General features: G+C 46.5%; 1 protein-coding gene across 1 annotated transcript in view; it reads left to right on the top strand.

Annotated features, from left to right (window-relative positions):
• The window catches only part of CTPS1 (CTP synthase 1), a 31180-nt gene extending 13983 nt beyond the window's left edge, over window positions 1-17197 (top strand). The window contains exons 8-19 of the mRNA XM_007453737.1: window positions 2323-2474; window positions 3599-3731; window positions 6471-6559; window positions 7372-7466; window positions 8150-8212; window positions 10866-10909; window positions 12147-12243; window positions 13199-13254; window positions 13361-13457; window positions 13848-13992; window positions 14575-14666; window positions 16316-17197. Coding sequence (XP_007453799.1) covers window positions 2323-2474; window positions 3599-3731; window positions 6471-6559; window positions 7372-7466; window positions 8150-8212; window positions 10866-10909; window positions 12147-12243; window positions 13199-13254; window positions 13361-13457; window positions 13848-13992; window positions 14575-14659 — 1056 coding nt within the window. The 3' untranslated portion in view covers window positions 14660-14666; window positions 16316-17197. The remainder of the gene's footprint in view (window positions 1-2322; window positions 2475-3598; window positions 3732-6470; window positions 6560-7371; window positions 7467-8149; window positions 8213-10865; window positions 10910-12146; window positions 12244-13198; window positions 13255-13360; window positions 13458-13847; window positions 13993-14574; window positions 14667-16315) is intronic.
• The last annotated feature ends 363 nt before the right edge of the window (window positions 17198-17560 follow it).

Raw genomic sequence — 17560 nt, 5'->3', positions numbered from 1 at the left:
AAAAAAAAAAAAAAAGATCTAAAATAAGAGAAATCCATTCACAAGGCTTCTAGGAGTATGGGAGAGAATATAAAACAGTTAAAGTCATTGCCCTGGCATTAAAGTGAGTAGAGCAAGAGGAAAGCCTTTGACTATTAGAAGCAGCTGTCCTCTCCATCTCCACGATGGCTCAAGCTTCAGGGTGTGAGGGTAGCCTGACACCTGAGATCAGTGTTCCTGGACAAGATGCCTGAGCCAGGAGCCCATCAAAGGGATTCTGCTTCGTACTAAGTAAATGGAACATTAGAATACTTTCATTGTTATGAACAACCTTTTTTCATGCACTTCAGTTATTTTAGATATTTCTGTCCCAGCAAGTGAAGGTAATTCAATTCTATAATAGAATAGGTTATCCTTAAAATTAGTTACTATTAAAAAATATGACAGTTGTTTCTATATTTAAATTAGAACTTCACATCTTTTGCCTATTTTTAATTGGGTTGCTTATCTCGTTGAGTGATAGGAGTTCTTTATATATTCTCAGTGCAAGTCTTTTATCAGATATATGATTTGCACATTTTTTTCTCCCAGCTTGTGGTTTGTCTTTTCATTTTCTTTTTTTTTTGTCTTTCCTTTTTTTAATTGAAGTATAGTTGATTTATAATGTCATGCTAATTTCAGGTGTATGTCTTTTCATTTTCTTAATGGTGTCTTTGGGAGCATAAAAGCTTTTATATTTTGATGAACTCCCAATTTATTCATTTTTTTCTTTATAGGTTGTGCTTATGGTATCATATCTAAGAACTCTACTTAACCAAGGTCATGAAGATTTTCTTCTGAAGTTTGATAATTTTAGGGCTTAACACATAGGTCTAGGATTCATTATGAGTAATTTTTATGGATAGTAACTTTTCAGTAAAATTTGCAATTCATCTTTTTGCATGTATAGATATCTAGCTCTTCCAGCTCCATGTGTTGAAAGAACTTTCAATAATATTCTATAATTTTCTTTTTAAAGGTGGCTTTTAGGCTTATTTATCTTTGTGAATTGTGTTTTAAATTTATTTATAGGTATTCATAATTTTTGTTACTATGTGAATGGTGTATTTTTAAAAATTGTATTTCCTGATTAAATAAGACCCATGTATAGGAAACCCTGCTGACTTCTGCCCATTGATCTCAAGCTTAGCAACCTTACTAAAATTGTTAGTTCTGATTAAAAAAATTTTTTTTTTACTTTTAATTTTTTTGGCTGTGTTGGGTCTTTGCTGCTGTGCGCAAGCTTTCTCCAGTTGCATTGAGCGGGGGCTGCTCTTTGTTCCGGTCTGCGGGCTTCTCACTGCGGTGGCTTCTCTTGTTGCGGAGCATGGGCTCTAGGCCCGCGGGCTTCAATAGTTGTGGCTCACGGGCTCTAGAGCGCAGGCTCAGTAGTTGTAGCGCACGGGCTTAGTTGCTCTGCGGCATGTGGGATCTTCCTGGACCAGGGCTCAAACCCGTGTCCCCTCCATTGGCAGGCAGATTCTTAACCACTGTGCCACCAGGGAAGCCCCGTTAGTTCTGATTGTTTGCCTGTAAATTCCCGTGGCTTTTATGGGTGAGCAGTTATATTATATGCAATTAGTGGCAATCTTTTCTTATTTTCCAATTCATGTACATTTTTTTCTTATCTAATTGTAATAGCTAATATCTGTAGTACACTGTTGAATAGAACTAGTGATTAGTGACCAGTTTTGCCTTGTTTCAGACTTTAAATATCAAGCATTAATATTAAATATCAAACCAAATGATGTTTGCTGTGGGGTTTTTATATTTTCGCATTTTCTCTAACACTCCTAATTTACCAGGAATTGTTATTATGAATTGGTTTTGAATTTTTATTAAATCTGCTTCCACTGAGGTGATTCCCCCCCCCCCCACACTTTAATCTATTCATGTAGTGAATTCCACTGTTAAATGTAAGTGGTGTGGGGTGCAGCATGGGCTTTTGAATTTTTAGAAGCTCTCCCAAGTGATGCCAATGACAGACAATTTTGAGAACCATTGTTCTTGGGACAGTTCCTACTTGGACATGATTTTTTTTTAACTAATTTGTGGTTTGGTTTATGAACTTTAAAATTTTTTTTTTAAGGATTTTTGCATCCACATTCATAGGAGATTAGCCACTATGTATTCTATTCTTCTTGAGTCAGTTTGGTAATTTATATTTTTTAGAAAGTTATCTTTTTCTTTGTTTTCAAATTTAAAACAGTTATTTTCCCAAGGTCCTAAGAGCTGGTAGGAGTCCGTCAGCCCAGTTAGTTTTTGTTTGTTTCAATTAACTAACCTTTGCTCATTTTTAAACAGGTGATCTGTGTCCATGATGTCTCGTCCATCTACCGAGTCCCCTTGTTGTTAGAAGAGCAGGGGGTTGTAGATTATTTTCTCCGGAGACTTGACCTTCCTATTGAGAGGCAGCCACGGAAAATGCTGATGAAGTGGAAAGAGATGGCTGACAGGTTTGCTTCATAATAAGGAGCTGGGAGTTCGAGCCTTATTTCTCTTTTTTTCTCTTTTTTTTTCTCTTTTTTTTATTCTCTTTTTTCAGCTCTCTCTTACTTGTGCTATCAACTCACACTAGAAAAGGCCTTCATGGTAAGGGGTGTAAAGAAAGGATCTTAGCCCTCACGTAGCTGCATCATGGATGAGGAAGTCCCAGTAGAGCTGGCCCGGGTCCCGGGTCTCAGGGAGTTCAGATCACACAGCTATCACCCTTGTCTCCCACGCAAACAGGCCTCCTTGCGGTGGGTTGGCACTGGTATCCGAGGCCAACATGGATGGCTGGATGTGGCTGGAGCACTCCTGGCTGCTCCCAAATATCTGAGCTGTGTTGGGAACATGCTGCTCACCCCATACTACAAAAGGATCGACAAGGGGGTCCAGTCTTTTCTTACTGCTGCTGTCAAAGCTCATCAGTTTGAGAGCTGTCCCCACTCTGCTTGCCTCCTCGCTCTGTGATGCTTGCACGGCACCTCACAGATCTTCACACAGCGCCTCGGAGCACTGGGTGTGTGGTATCGTAGCTGCCGAGTCAGCTGGATGGCACTAATAAGCATTTGTAGAGGGAGCACTCGTGCTGTTGTTCAGCGATACTTATTTTCATTTTGACATTTTCCCTCTCAGTCTGTGTCCATTTGCTTGTATATCATTATGCAGCCACAAAAATGGCACAGTTTTATTTTTGTGTTACTAATTATACTTTATAATGAAAAATTTTAATGAGTATGGACTCTTGTGTGGATGCCCCATAATTTGACTGTTCCCTTCATCACATTAACTCTTGTGAATTGTCTGTGTTTGTTAATTTTTTAACTTAAAAAAAAAAAAAAGAAAAGCAAATTTGGAACAGATTTTGAAGCCATCTCTTTGTAACAGGTTCCAAAATCCTACTTTCTTTACAAAGCCTGCCATGTTGATCTGAAAATTGCTTCCTCTTTACTGTTCAGTACATAGAACACAGACAGTAGTTGCTCCTATCATATTTTTCCCAGACATGTTTTTCTTCTCTTTAAAAGGTGATTTTGACCTCACGGGAGTATGTACATTCTGAGTGATTTGGTGTTTCTTGACCTTTGTGTGATAGATATGATCGCCTGCTGGAGACCTGCTCTATTGCCCTCGTGGGCAAATACACCAAGTTCTCAGACTCGTACGCCTCTGTCATTAAAGCTCTGGAGCATTCTGCACTGGCCATAAACCACAAATTGGAAATCAAGGTGAGGAGGTGTCGTACAGCTACAGGGAGGCCGTCTCTGTTCTCATAGGTGCTGCGTGCACACCTGCTTTATATTATTGGAGCTTAGAATTTCTTTTTTAGGAGTCAGAAGGATTTGTGGTTGGCTCCTGGCTGGGAGAGAACAGCCAAGCATTTTCAGGAAATAAGAGAAGATGTGGTCAGAGTAGAATCCAAGAGAGTGAATCCTTGGATCTGAATGTCAGGTGACCCTGGGAATGGGGAGTCCTGGTGGCTAAGCGTGCTGCACACCGGTGTCCACCCCGTGGAGCTGGGAGGTTTCTCAGGAACAAGTGTCCAGTCACCCAACCGATGCTGGGAACACGGGCAGCACCCAGTGAACGGTAGTCACTGTGTTCTGCTCTGGACGTGCCAGGCAGAAGCTGAGCTGCTGGCATGTCAGGCTGGAGGCAGTGGAGTGTCGAGGTTCAGGGCAGGGGTTCCAGAGCCAGGCGGCCAGGCCTCCGAGTCTGTGTGATGCTGGGAAAGCTACTTAGCCCTCTTTGGGACTCAGTTTTCCCATCTTTAAAAAGGGTTGTCACAGGGCTCTTACGATAAGGATTGAATGAGTTCATATAAAGTGCTTAGAACTGTACCTGGCAGGGAGGAAGTACCATATGTGTCAGCTCTTCCATTTGTCCCTTAATACCTTTTTCCCAGCAAGGTAGCTCCCAGATGGAGCTTTTCAGGAAGAGATAGAAATTAGAAGTGAAGCTGGAGCTCAGTGCTGAGGGGTGTTGACTGGCGGGGGGAGGGGGAAGAGCTGATGGCTCTGGGCAGCTGCCCTCGCTGTTGGCACTGGGGCTGGCCTCCTACTTTCCAGGGGCTTCTCGGCATAAAAATGTAGCTTGCTTTATGCTGGTGAACAGGTGCCTAGAGGATGAGCTGTTATACGTGTTTTAAGAATTGTGGGATCTCATTACCCTGCCCTGACTTATTTTTTTGCTAGTTCTTTCGATCATTCATTTATTTTATCTCCTTGGAGGTAGCCTGTGCCGATCATGTGTTATATGGTGGCGGCCGAGAGGGGAATCCGAGTCAGTGAGGTCTCTCAGGTGTGAAGCGAGCAGGCAGAAGAGGGGGCGAACCTGCCCTGGAAGACGTGTGAAGAGGGGCCCGTGGGCAGGTTGGGAAGATGGATAAGGCAGCAGGGAAGGGCATTCCCGACAGCAGGGAGCGCATATCCAAGGACTTGGAGGTGTGGAATGGTTGGGAACTCAGTGGATGGAAAAGTGTGAATTGGAGGGTGTCTGGAGACAGGCTGGCGAGGGCCAGGTCATGAATCCCCTCAACTGGGCCACGCCTGAATTTTGCCCTGGGGTTCAGGGAAGTCACCACAGGGTATTAGTAAGGAGCAGGAAAAAAACGAACAACCTAATGAAAAAGTGGGCAGAAGATTTGAACAGACACTTCATAGAAGATGCACATGATATACACGAAAAGATGCTCAACGCCTTTAGTTGTCAGGGAGATAAATGCAAATTGAGTCTCAGTGAGATACCAACACCCACCCACCTGAGTGGCTGAGCGTGTCAGTGAGGGTGTGGGAGTGTAGACTGGTGCAGCTGCTTGAGAAAACAGTCTGGCGGTTTCATATGAAGGTAAACACACGCCTACTGTGTGTGACCCAGAAATCCCACTCCCAGATATTTACTCGAGAGAAATGAAAACATGTCCACCAAAAGAATCTATTTTTATACAAATGGACCAGTTAGTCATAACAGCCAAAATCTGGGGACAGCCCAGAAGTCCAGGACGAGTCGGTGGATAAACATGTCATGTGGTGTATTCCTACAGTAGAAAAATACCAAGCAGTAAAAAGGAATAAACTCCGTGGTGATACACAACAACACGGGTGAATCTCAGAGACATTGCACGGAGCTGAAGGCGGCAGACGCAGAAGGCTACACACTGCATGGTTCCATTTGTCTGAAGTTCTAGAGGAGCTACCACCTGCGGTGATGAAAGCAGAGCCAAGATTGTCTGAGGCAGGAAGCAGGGAGGACGGTGTTTGCAGGGGGCAGAGGGAACTGGGGGGGCAACAGGAACTTTCTGGATCTTGATTGAAATGGTGGTCATACCTTTGTGTGCGTGTGGGACAGAACTCATGAAGTGCACACTTAAAATGCTTGTGTTTCATTGTGTGTAAATTATACTTCAACACAGTTGAGAAAAATGAGAAGTGACCTGGGGGAAGATGGACTGGGGGAGACATCTTGAACAGAGAGGACCTCAGGGTCTGTGCTAGTGGACTGAGTGTACAGTGGATGGACAGCCAGAGTTGGGAATTAAACGATTCAGGAAGGAAACTCATATTTTAAAATATAAGAAAGACCTTAAAGTTTATTTTGAAAAGATTAGTAAGTGTAAATACATTAAGGTTGTTTTTAGTTTTTTTTTTTTTTTTGGTACTCGGGCCTCTCATTCTTGTGGCCTCTCCCGTTGAGGAGCACAGGCTCCGGACGCACAGGCCCAGCGGCCATGGCTCACAGGCCCAGCCGCTCCGTGGCATGTGCGATCTTCCCGGACTGGGGCACGAACCCCTGTCCCCTGCATCGGCAGGCGGACTCTCAACCACTGCGCCACCAGGGAAGCCCTAAGGTTGTTTTTAAACTTTATTTTAAAATTAAGAAAGATGGAGCGTTGGTAATATTGTTTAGAAATCATGAGTGCTAAGGAGTCACGAGGCTGCTGCTTTTCTCTCCACTCTGACCGCTCCCAGTACATAGATTCCACGGACTTGGAGCCGAGCACCTTGCAGGAGGAGCCCGTGCGCTACCACGAGGCCTGGCAGAAGCTGTGCAGCGCTCAGTAAGCAGAACTCGCTACCTTTGGTTTCCAGGGGTTTGGGGTTTGTTTTAATGAACCAAGTGCTGTGCTTTCTTGTGCTGTTGGTAGGTAATCGGCTTGTTTAAATGTCTTTTAATTGTTGAAAGGACTACATACATACTGGATGACTGAAGCCTCACAAAAATATAGCTTATCAGTTTCATTAAATGTGAAGAAAACTAGTTCTAATTTTATTGATAATGTTTATTGAATGCATCTGTGGATAAGGCTTATTATTTAAAGGTGTTTCATCCAGAACATTTGCTGAGTACCTGTCAGTCGAGTCTCATAAATAGTTCGTTTTGGGCAGCTCTTGTCTACAATAGTAAAAAATCAGCCTGAATATCTAGTTCACTAGAACAGCTGAATCTTATGGAGCCATACAGCCATGGTCAGTGTGGCACGCTGAACTGACCAGCAAAGGCCCCCTTCCTACTCAGGGGAGCACTTCAAGCCAAGAGGTAAAGAAAATTGCAAACTTAAGGAAAGAATCCCTGCCTGGGACAGATACTGTGCAGGGGTGGTATTACAATTATGTACAACATCTTTTTTTTTTTTTTTTCTTGTTATAAGCATTTTCTGATGTTAGTAAGAAAAGTGGATGGTTTTGTGTGCATTTTCTAAGTCCACAGTGTTTCTGCACAGCTCATTGGCAGTGTTGAAATCACAGTCCTAGCCGCAGCAGCCAAGTGTGTGGAGTGACTTCATGGCACCAGTGTCTTGGAAGTGACTCTTTGGAGGGTTATTGCGAGCTGGACTGGAAAGGGGTGCTTGTGGTATGCTCTCTTGCACAGTGGCGTGCTGGTTCCAGGAGGATTTGGTGTTCGAGGGACTGAAGGAAAAATCCAAGCGATCTCCTGGGCTCGGAAACAGAAGAAGCCTTTTTTGGGTAAGGAGTAGGAAAGACAAGAAAAGGTGCCTCGTGGGAGCCTGTAAATAAAACGGAGATCATTGAAACCAAACGTAGATGCCGTCTTTCCAGATAGCAACTCAAGTATAAGCCTTTTTGGTTCTGTTTTTTGAGAAATTCAAACTGGTCTTTGAAAGGAAAAATTTAAGCTTGAGCTCCATGTGGCTGTCATAGAATTTTGAGAGAATGAAATAGCAATTAGGAAATCTTGTCCATTTACTGAACCCAGCTGTTTGGCAGGACATGTGAGACTGGGTTTTATATGCTTATTTGGAACACCAGCTGTCTAATTGGGCAGAATGATTTTGGATGCTTCCTGATGCTGTAAATTTTAGTCATTTTCAGCACGACCAATTGTATCTGGGAACTTAATGAGAGAGGGTAAGAAGACTTGAATTTTAAAGTACTAAAGAGAATATTATTTATTTCTAAAATCACATGACTTCTAAAACCTAGAATCATCATATACTCTTAGACCCCGTTTTTGAAATCTGGTACAGATAAAACATAGCAGGGGGTTGCATGTTTATAGCAGGGAATTACGAGAGTTTGTAATTGGAATTCTGGGAACAATCAGGACACAAAGTCCACGTAGGCGGGTTGGAAATGTGGGAACTGACTTTTCAATGGAGTTTCATTTGTTTTTCCCCTCCACCTGCAAGGCGTGTGCTTAGGAATGCAGTTGGCAGTGGTTGAATTTTCAAGAAATGTGTTGGGATGGCAAGGTAAGTAAGTGTCTACTTAAAAATTTGTTAAATTCTCACTTCAGTGTTTCTGGCAGCCGTTGGGTGAGGGGGAGCCATGGAGGCCAGGCCTGGTTTCTCAGTACCTCAAAGGTGCAGCTAGGGGAGCTGCTGAATTTACTGAGGGAAAGCGCTGTCCTCCAAGGGAACCGCCAACCACCGGAGGAAGGAACACAGCTGAGCAAGGCGCCTGGCTCCGCCCCTGCACCTGCTGCTCTGGCGATGCCCGCACTCCTGTCATCATGGCCACCGTCCCTGAGCTGGTGTCCGGCGAGAAAAGTAACTCTGGCTGGTGTGAGGCTGTGTGGTTATTATGAACTTGGGTGCTGGAGCTGGTCAGACCTGGGCTCAGATTTTGACTTTATCACTCAGGATGGGTGATGTTAGGCAAATTACTTACTTAGTCTTTCTGGACCTCTGTTTCTTCTGTAAGATGGGGGTCATAGTGGTACCTGTGTCACATGGTTGTAGGAGCTGAATGAAATAATGCCTATAAATAGTCCCAGCACAGCGCCTGGCACTTGGGGAATACTCACTAATATTGGCCCCATGCCTCACGGGCTATATTACTGCGTCCAGACTGAGAACTCAGTGGTTTCCTGTTTCTCAGCACTCTGTGGGTTGAGTGGACTGGCTGTGTGGTTTTCTGCTCCACGTGGTGGGTCTGAGCTCGTCCTGTCCAGCAGGGACAGGGGTTCGGTCTCATCGTTCACTAATTCAGCTGAGCTTCCTCACAGCGTGGCGACTGCCTGGCTCCCGAAATGACAGGCTTGCTGTGCAGGCTGTTACTGAGCTTGCTCGTGTCCCATGGCCGAGCCCAGCCAGTGGGGCAGCGGGCCATACACGGCGTGAGCCCTGGGGTGCAGTGGCCCCACTGGGGCCGCCAAGGGAAGGGCCTGCTACAGGACCCTTATGAGCTCCAAGAAAACTCAGCGGAGTAACCCGAGGAATAGAAAGACCACCCAACCTTTACCAGTATGATTCCCTGTGCCCAGCTGACTGTTAGGGCTGGGTTCACGTCACGTTTTTCACAGTAACCCCAAGGAGACGGTGGTTCAGTTCTGTAGGCATCATGCTCCCTGGTGCTGGCTTCTGAGCTCCTGGCAGGCACTGTCCTACCACCCGCCACCCTAGAGGTGGCCCTCGGGCACACTGGATCCCTTCACAGCCATCCATGATCTCCTGCTGCTGCACCCACTGGGGTCCGCAGGTGGATGAGTGACCTGGTGATGAGCTGACCCGCATCTGAGGCCTGGCCCTCGTGTAGGCCCCAGAGGGGAACGATGTCTTGCGTGTCGCACAGAAAGAGCAAGCAGAGGGGCAGTGCCAGGGACTTGGTTCTTTCCCTTTTAGTCTTCAGTGGTTTCCCTTATGGTTAGTCAGTAAATTCAGTAAAGGATAGAAAGGTTAATTTTTTTTTTTTTAACATCTTTATTGGGGTATAATTGCTTTACAATGGTGTGTTAGTTTCTGCTTTATAACAGAGTGAGTCAGTTATACATATATATATGTTCCCATATCTCTTCCCTCTTTGTCTCCCTCCCTCCCACCCTCCCTATCCCACCCCTCCAGACAGCCACAAAGAACCGAGCCGGTTTCCCTGTGCCATGCGGCTGCTTCCCACTGGCTATCTACCTTACGTTTGTTAGTATATATATGTCCATGTCTCTCTCTCGCCCTATCACACCTCACCCTTCCCCCTCCCCATATCCTCAAGTCTGTTCTCCAGTAGGTCTGTGTCTTTATTCCTGTTTTACCCCTAGGTTCTTCATAACATTTTTTTTTCTTAAATTCCATATATATGTGTTAGCATACGGTATTTGTCTTTCTCTTTCTGACTTACTTCACTCTGTATGACAGACTCTAGGTCTATCCACCTCATTACAAATAGCTCAATTTCGTTTCTTTTTATGGCTGAGTAATATTCCATTGTATATATGTGCCACATCTTCTTTATCCATTCATCCGACGATGGGCACTTAGGTTGTTCCCATCTCCTGGCTATTGTAAATAGAGCTGCAATGAACATTTTGGTACATGACTCTCTTTGAATTTTAGTTTTCTCAGGGTATATGCCCAGTAGTGGGATTGCTGGGTCGTATGGTAGTTCTATTTGTAGTTTTTTAAGGAACCTCCATACTGTTCTCCATAGTGGCTGAACCAATTCACATTCAGAAAGGTTAATTTTTGATCTAGCTATTGAGTGGGGCAGTTGGGTAGTGCAGTGTATATGATGCTGAGGATGAAAGAAATGAAGAAACGGTATTTGCCCATTGAGGAGAGATACAGTCTGAGACGAAAAGTGAAAAAATTGAGAGAACAATATAAGAGCCATCAAAAGGATGCACTATCTAAATAAGGATTATGAGGTTATGCCATCGGTTTTGATTTTCCGATTTCCCCACTTTGTATAGCTTGACTTCCCAGAGAGTTACAGGTCTAATGGGAAAAAATTCACCTATGTTTGTGTGTTGAGTATCTTATATCTTAAAAATGTTTTCCCTGGTTTTGGTTCTAATCACTGAATAACTTTAAACTGAGGAGGGAAATGGTGATTTAGAGCTTAGGAATGAAACTTAAAAAAAATCAGTTTTGTTGTAACTATTTTTATAACAAAGGTATTTTGGTTTCTCAGATGCCAATTCTACGGAGTTTGACCCTGACACCAATCATCCTGTGGTGAGTCTAGTGTCTGGAGCATCTGGAAGGGTGTGGAAGGGGCGTTTATGAAAGTGATTGAGGGTTGGAGGTGGGAAATGAGACCACTGGGTTCATTCCAAAGAACCCTGAGGTCCCGCACTTTCAGACGTCCCAGATAGGGAGAACTTTTATTTTTCATCGTGTAATCTCACTACTCTTCCCAGTCTGCCACAGAAAGTTTTTAAGACAGGTGCCACCACAGCCCGATTAAAGTAATTCTCCACCCCTGCCCTCTTACCTCTCAGGAGTGCTTTAGAACAATACTGACATGAAACACTTAGGCAGGCACTTATTATGTACCAGGCACTGTGCTCACTGCTTTGTATATATTAATTCACTTAATGCCCAACAACCCTCGGAGATGGGTGTTTTTTTAAAGAACTGCTGGAATTTAGTACTGATTGTTTGATGTAGGCCCCAGCCCTAGGAGGCTGGCGTTCCTCGTGTTATGTCTGCCATCAGAGGAATGTGGCTCGTGGGAGACAGACAATGCCTTTATTCATCTTTGAATCCCCAGCCCAGGCGTGACAGGCCTGTTCTGGATACTGAGGATGTTGTGCTAAACAAGGTGGACAAGACTCTTGACCTCAGGGCACTTGAACAGCATTAGTATGTGTTTATTGAACTGAAATTGAACTTTGCTAATACTCAGACTTCGGGAAGAAACGAGCAGAGGTTTTGAAGCGTGGGACGCTGGGGAGGTAGGGGAGCACCGAGAAGGTCTCCCAGGTCAGAAGGTGCTCGGGGGAGCGGGCAGTAGGCTGGGCTGTCACAGCTGGGGCGCCTCGGCCTCCGCGTCCCACAGATGTTCACCAAACTCTCCTGGTTCACAGCCAACCCCAGATGAGCATCCCTTTCCTCTGAGCAGCTGTCAGTTTAGTGGAGGAAACGTGTGCGCACATGTCTGGTTTGGTATCCACGCTGCTGTGTTAGTCTTTTATTAGAACAGGCACTTAGGATCCAAAGTGCTGGGGCAGGAACGGCCAGGGGAGGGGGCAGCTGTGTCTGGTCCTGCGGCTCAGGAGGACGGGCTGAGGATTAAACACTTACCCAACAAAGGTTTAAGGATGATCATTGGGAGGCCTCTTCCTCTGCAAGTGTCACTTTTAAGGAAAGGCTGGGCCCCCTCACGGGCTCACTTCACTCAGTGCGGGTGGTCTGTCTCCTAACCAAAGGAGGGTTTGGTAGCACATGTTTGTTTTTGGAACGTCTCCAGGTCATAGACATGCCAGAGCACAACCCTGGCCAGATGGGCGGAACCATGAGGCTGGGCAAGAGGAGAACCCTGTTCCAGACCACGAACTCTGTCATGAGTAAGAGCTGCCTCCCATGGGCCCAGCCTGTGGCTGGCATGTCCAGGACACAAGTCTTGGTGCTGTGGCCAGGCTGGCGTTTTTGGTTTTGTTCTTACTTTTGAAGTTCTTTTTTCCTCTCCTGGTGACACTCCTTAGGATGCACTGTAATAGCCAAAGAAAGCACTGTGGCTCTTAGGTCACAGGCAATACAGCTGGGGACCTGGGGGACTTTGGGTGTGGCCCACTCAGGAGAATGAGGCGGTTAGGTGAAGTCCACTGCAGTCTTAACTTTCCTATCCTATCAGGTCAAGCCAGATGAAACTGCTGATCTTGGTGACTTTTGTCCCACAAAAATGGCAGTTTCATCCGGTTCAACCTAAATAGATTTTATTCCACAAGTACTAATATATGCTAAAGACGTAGGGGAAATTTGAGGAGGAAAATATTTAAAAGAACTCGATTGGATTTTCTTTTCTTCCCACTGGGAAAACTGTCATTGTTGGCAGGGCACCCGTGCATCTATCTGGGGTTTGGAGGTGCCGTAGTTTGCGTCACTTGAGTAGGTGGTCGTCCAGTCCTCCGGCTCAAACGTCCTGTGGTTTGGGGGTCTCACCTGGCTCAAGGAAGACACCAGCTGGCACGGGCTGCGCTGGGTCCCCAGGCACAGCAGGTGCCGTGCGGCTTTGGGTGCCGCGCGGCTTTGGGTGCCGCCAGAGCGCTTTGTGCCTGTGTAGTCACGTGTGAGAGGTGGTGGTGAAAGTCTGTTTCTGTTAGTTTTCCTTGGTTGCAAAGAGTCAAGGCCCAAGAATTAGTCTGAACTGTGCTGCTAGAGCAGGCGTTGGGGTCGGTAGGAGAGTCATAGAAATAACCTTCAAAGGGCCTGGCCGGGTAGGATAATAAGCAACCCAGGAAGCAAGATGTGGTTGTGAATAGCCTCCTTTGTGAAATCAGAATCCTTTGCTTCTTTTGCCAGGGAAACTCTACGGAGATGCAGATTACCTGGAAGAAAGGCACCGCCACAGATTTGAGGTGAGGATTTGAGCTCTGTGACCTTTCACATTTTCTCCTTTCTGTTAACGCTGGAAACACACAGTCAGCTGAGAGCCCAGCAAAATTGTTCTTCATGCTTCGACAGGTGAATCCAGTCTTGAAAAAGTGTTTGGAGGAGCAAGGCTTGAAGTTTGTTGGCCAAGATGTTGAAGGAGAAAGAATGGAAATTGTGGAGTTGGAAGGTGATTGCTTGGGCCGTTGTGTTTAGCGGGGAACTTAGTCAGGCTTTCTTGGCACGTGGGGAAAACACAGCAATATAAGTTGTTGTCCTTGACCTAACCACATCAGGCAGCGGCACTGTCTGGGGAGCGGGGGGGTGGTGGGAGGTGGCTAGGGGAAGGGTGGCAGGAACCTGGACAGGAGGCGCCTTTGGCCGCAGGGTGACAGCGTGCAGGTGGGAGAGCATTGGTTCTCCTGTGCTTTGGGGTTGCCTCTACCCAGGCTCCCAATAAGTTGTTTTCAAATCATTTTAGGGTCTGCAGAAACGTGGAGCATTTAACAAGATTTTTTCCCATCTTTCACATGTTATGCAGACACACAGTGAAGCTGGTTCTTTCGCATTTCTGTTTCAGATCATCCCTTTTTCGTTGGAGTTCAGTATCATCCTGAGTTCCTGTCCAGACCTATCAAGCCTTCCCCACCGTACTTTGGCCTCCTCCTGGCCTCCGTGGGGAGGCTCCCACATTACCTCCAGAAAGGCTGCAGGCTCTCGCCCAGGTGGGGTTACGCTCCCTTAGTCCCTCGAGTGGTCACTGATGCCTTCCAGCGGGCCATCATCCCACCATCAGTGATGAGCAAAACCACAGGAACGGGGAGCCTTGCTGGGGCACTTCTCATGCTGCCACGCAAGCATCCTTTCCTTCTCTGGGGTTTTCTCAGGCTGCTTCTGTGCCACCCCTGGCCTTCCCCAGCCACCCGGCATGGTGGCCAGGTCTCCCTCTCTGCAGCATCTGGCGCCACGATCACATCCGGGACCCTGTGGTCAATGGGGAACTGTGTTTCTTCATCGGGGTGTCGGCCACAGCCTGGGTGGATTTCATGCCCCACTGCTACCTTTGTCTGGAACCAGTCGGTTACCCTGTCTTGGTGGTTAGGGCATCATGACTGAAGTATAAAGCGAATGTGTATCTTCTGTAACAAGAAGAAGAAAATGCCTCTGCAGCTTTCTGCTAAATATATAATGTCTCTGATTTCCGCTGTGTGCAGACAAGCATCCCTGTGGTAGTGGTGGCTATAGAATGAGGGAAGTGAAGCGAGTGTTTGGTGGGAGCTGATGAATAAACCATCTGAATTCTACAGGGACACCTACAGTGATAGAAGTGGGAGCAGCTCCCCTGACTCTGAAATCACTGAACTGAAGTTTCCATCAATAAATCATGACTGATGGTAACGTAAGTGATATTTTTAAGCTTTAGTTTTATTTTGTTTTCAATGGTGATAACAATAGAATTGTAAGGATATCATGAAAGTTTAGTGTTGAAAATTTTCATCTGCCAGAGGATGTAAGTGGTCAGGTCAGCGTGGGCATCAAATGGGTGAGCCCCCCCCCCCCATCCTAGTTTCAGTACATCTACCCACCCTGCTTTGGGGACTCCAGCAGGGGGACACCAGGCACGGGGCAGTTGTCTCCTTGCCGATTGCTACATTCAGGTGCCAATCTGACCAAATCTGGGGGAACTGGATTCTTAGAGCCATGTTATTTCATGTAGCCGTAAACTTGGAGATCTTGAAGGAGGTGACAGGTATGAAAACATAGTGTCATTTCTGCTTGCACCAGGAAGTGCTTTATTTTTAAAAGTAGTTTTATTTATTTATTTTTGGCTGCATTGGGTCTTTGTTGCTGCGCACGGGCTTTCTCTAGTTGCGGTGAGCGGAGGCTACTCTTCATTGTGGTGTGCGGGCTTCTCATTGTGGTGGCTTCTCTTGTTGCAGAGCACGGGCTCTAGGCGCGTGGGCTTCAGTAGTTGCGGCATGCAGGTTCAGTAGTTGTGGCGCACGGGCTTAGTTGCTCTGCAGCATGCGGGATCTTCCTGGACCAGGGATCAAACGCATGCCCCCTGCATTGGCAGGCGGATTCTTAACCACTGTGCCACCAAGGAAGCCCCGGAAGTGCTTTAAAACCAATACATACAACACTTTTGTGTTGATGGCTGCTTATTCTTCAAATCCGTTAAAATCGGAGCAGTTATTGAACAAACTTGGAATATTTGTCTTTTGTGACCACGTAAGTTTATAAAGTGCAGTAGCTGTGGGCGACTGCCGAGAATTGTATAAATTCCCATTAAGATAACTGAGCGAACTGTCGGCAGAAATACACACTCAGAAGGGGGCTGGGGCATCAGCTGGAACTCTGTGGGGTCCAAGGGAGAACCAGGGATGTGGGGGTCCCCCCACAGGTAAGATGAGCTCCTGCCTCAGGCACGGGCAGGTGACCTCCCTGAATCCTGCACACCTTGCCTTCTCCACCAGGGGGCCTCTTCACTCGCAGGTCTGCTCTCACGGTCCCATGGTCCCTAGCTGCCTGGCCTGTGATAAGCTTAGTCGGGTGGGCGACATGAGAAGTAGGTCTAAATCAGGAGGAGGGCATTGGTTGCCTACTCTGCCAGGTCAGCGTTTAGCACTGATGTACTCATTAATCTTCACCAGATAGTTTGCTGTAGGCAGTTTGATAGTCTAAGTAACTGCCGTGGAGAGAAAGGAAACTTTGTAACAGTAAAGGGGTAGATAATTTGGTCAATGATATGGGATTTCTAACTGCCTCCCCTGGAGCATGTATTCCCTGTCCGTGGCACTGTCAAGAGCCTGGTGCTGTGGAAAAGAACACTTGTATTGGGGCAGAGGTGGAGGCTACGTAAGACCTTGAAAGTGTATAATTCCATAGGAATCAGAAATTTAGCTTCTCATTCGTGTTAGGCTCCTACTATGACTGGTCCTCGCTGAAAACCAGGCATAGTTTACCATAGCAGCTGACTACAAATCCTAACTTCTTTACTTTAACATACATCATGTAATTGCTCAATTTTTTTTTTTTTTAAAACAGGGATGATTCTTGAAGAGAGCCTTTGGACTTCAGGAGTTTACAGCTTTGATTTTACATTCAGCTTTTGACACTTCCTTTAAATTATGTTTTTATTAAGATTATTTTATTTTGAGGGAAGGTATTTGTGACTTGCATGTCCCGCCATGTGTCCCGGCTCCCTCACGCTGTGCTGACTGGTGCCCCACACTCTCCTTTGCGGTCCTCCAGCCTTGGGCGAGAAGCAGGACATCCGGGCGGAGCGGGTGGTTGCCGGGCGCCAGGGGAGCCCATCGGTCACCGCGCTTCTCCAGCCACCTTGCGTCACTGTGGCTTCGAGCGTGTAGCTGTTCCTTCCCCCGATGCCGAGGCCATTATAAAAGGTGGGCCGTGCGGCCTGTGTGGGCAGAGAGGGGCGAGTCCAGCTGGTGCTCACAACCCAGTGCCGGAACCTGAGGGCACTGCTTGAGCAAGAGCCATGAAACTAGAAACAGAGTCGGCTCTGCCCTGTGCTGGAGGACTCGTCCAAAAGGACGGTCAGTTTGGCGTCACACAGAACGGCAAGAACTCTGTCTCTCTGAAGTCTGAGTTTAGAATCCGCGTCCTCTTTAGAAGCCGCGCTTCTCTTCTCGGGAATCACTCCTTGCATCAAGGGGTCACTTAACAAAGAATCTTTTGGGGAAACTGCCTCTAAACCCCTCTCATATGGGGTTTTGCTCGAGGGAACTTCACAGCTTTGCTCAAGGGGACTTTTGCCTTCCAGAATGGTGTTAACTACGGTTGAAATGCAATGTATGAAAAGCTATTTTCTTAATGTGGTATAACGACAGGCAGAGCTGCGTGCCCATTATATCCTGGCTGGACTCGGTGTATACTCTAACTTAAGAAATAAATAACGCAGAGCAAGAGACACACTTTGTTTGGAATGCTTGTGTCGCAGCCGGGTGGGCGCCGTTTGAGTGCAGGGCTTGCGTGTGTGCGTCCCCTGAGCCGTCAGTGCCGGGCTGTCCTCCCGGGGCACAGCAGCTGAGGTGGGTGATCTGATTGTTTAAAAGCTAAGCGAGGAGCCTTTCTTTTTAATAGGAACCAGAATTTTCCAAAGAGGCTTCAAATTTAGGTTCTCGGCACGTAGGGGTACAAAGAAGCCTCACCACCCCGTCCGCTCCCCAGCAGCCCTCCTGCACCCAGGCCTTCCGATTTCAGGTCATCGGCCTCGCTGGTTTTTCCTCCACAGTGAAATTCGAGATACTGAATCCACGCTCCTCGTGG

This window comes from Lipotes vexillifer, unplaced genomic scaffold, assembly GCF_000442215.2.
Source record: "Lipotes vexillifer unplaced genomic scaffold, Lipotes_vexillifer_v1.1 scaffold213, whole genome shotgun sequence".
In the NCBI taxonomy this organism is placed as follows: Eukaryota; Metazoa; Chordata; class Mammalia; order Artiodactyla; family Lipotidae; genus Lipotes; species Lipotes vexillifer.
This window is presented reverse-complemented; position numbering and strand designations above follow the sequence as displayed.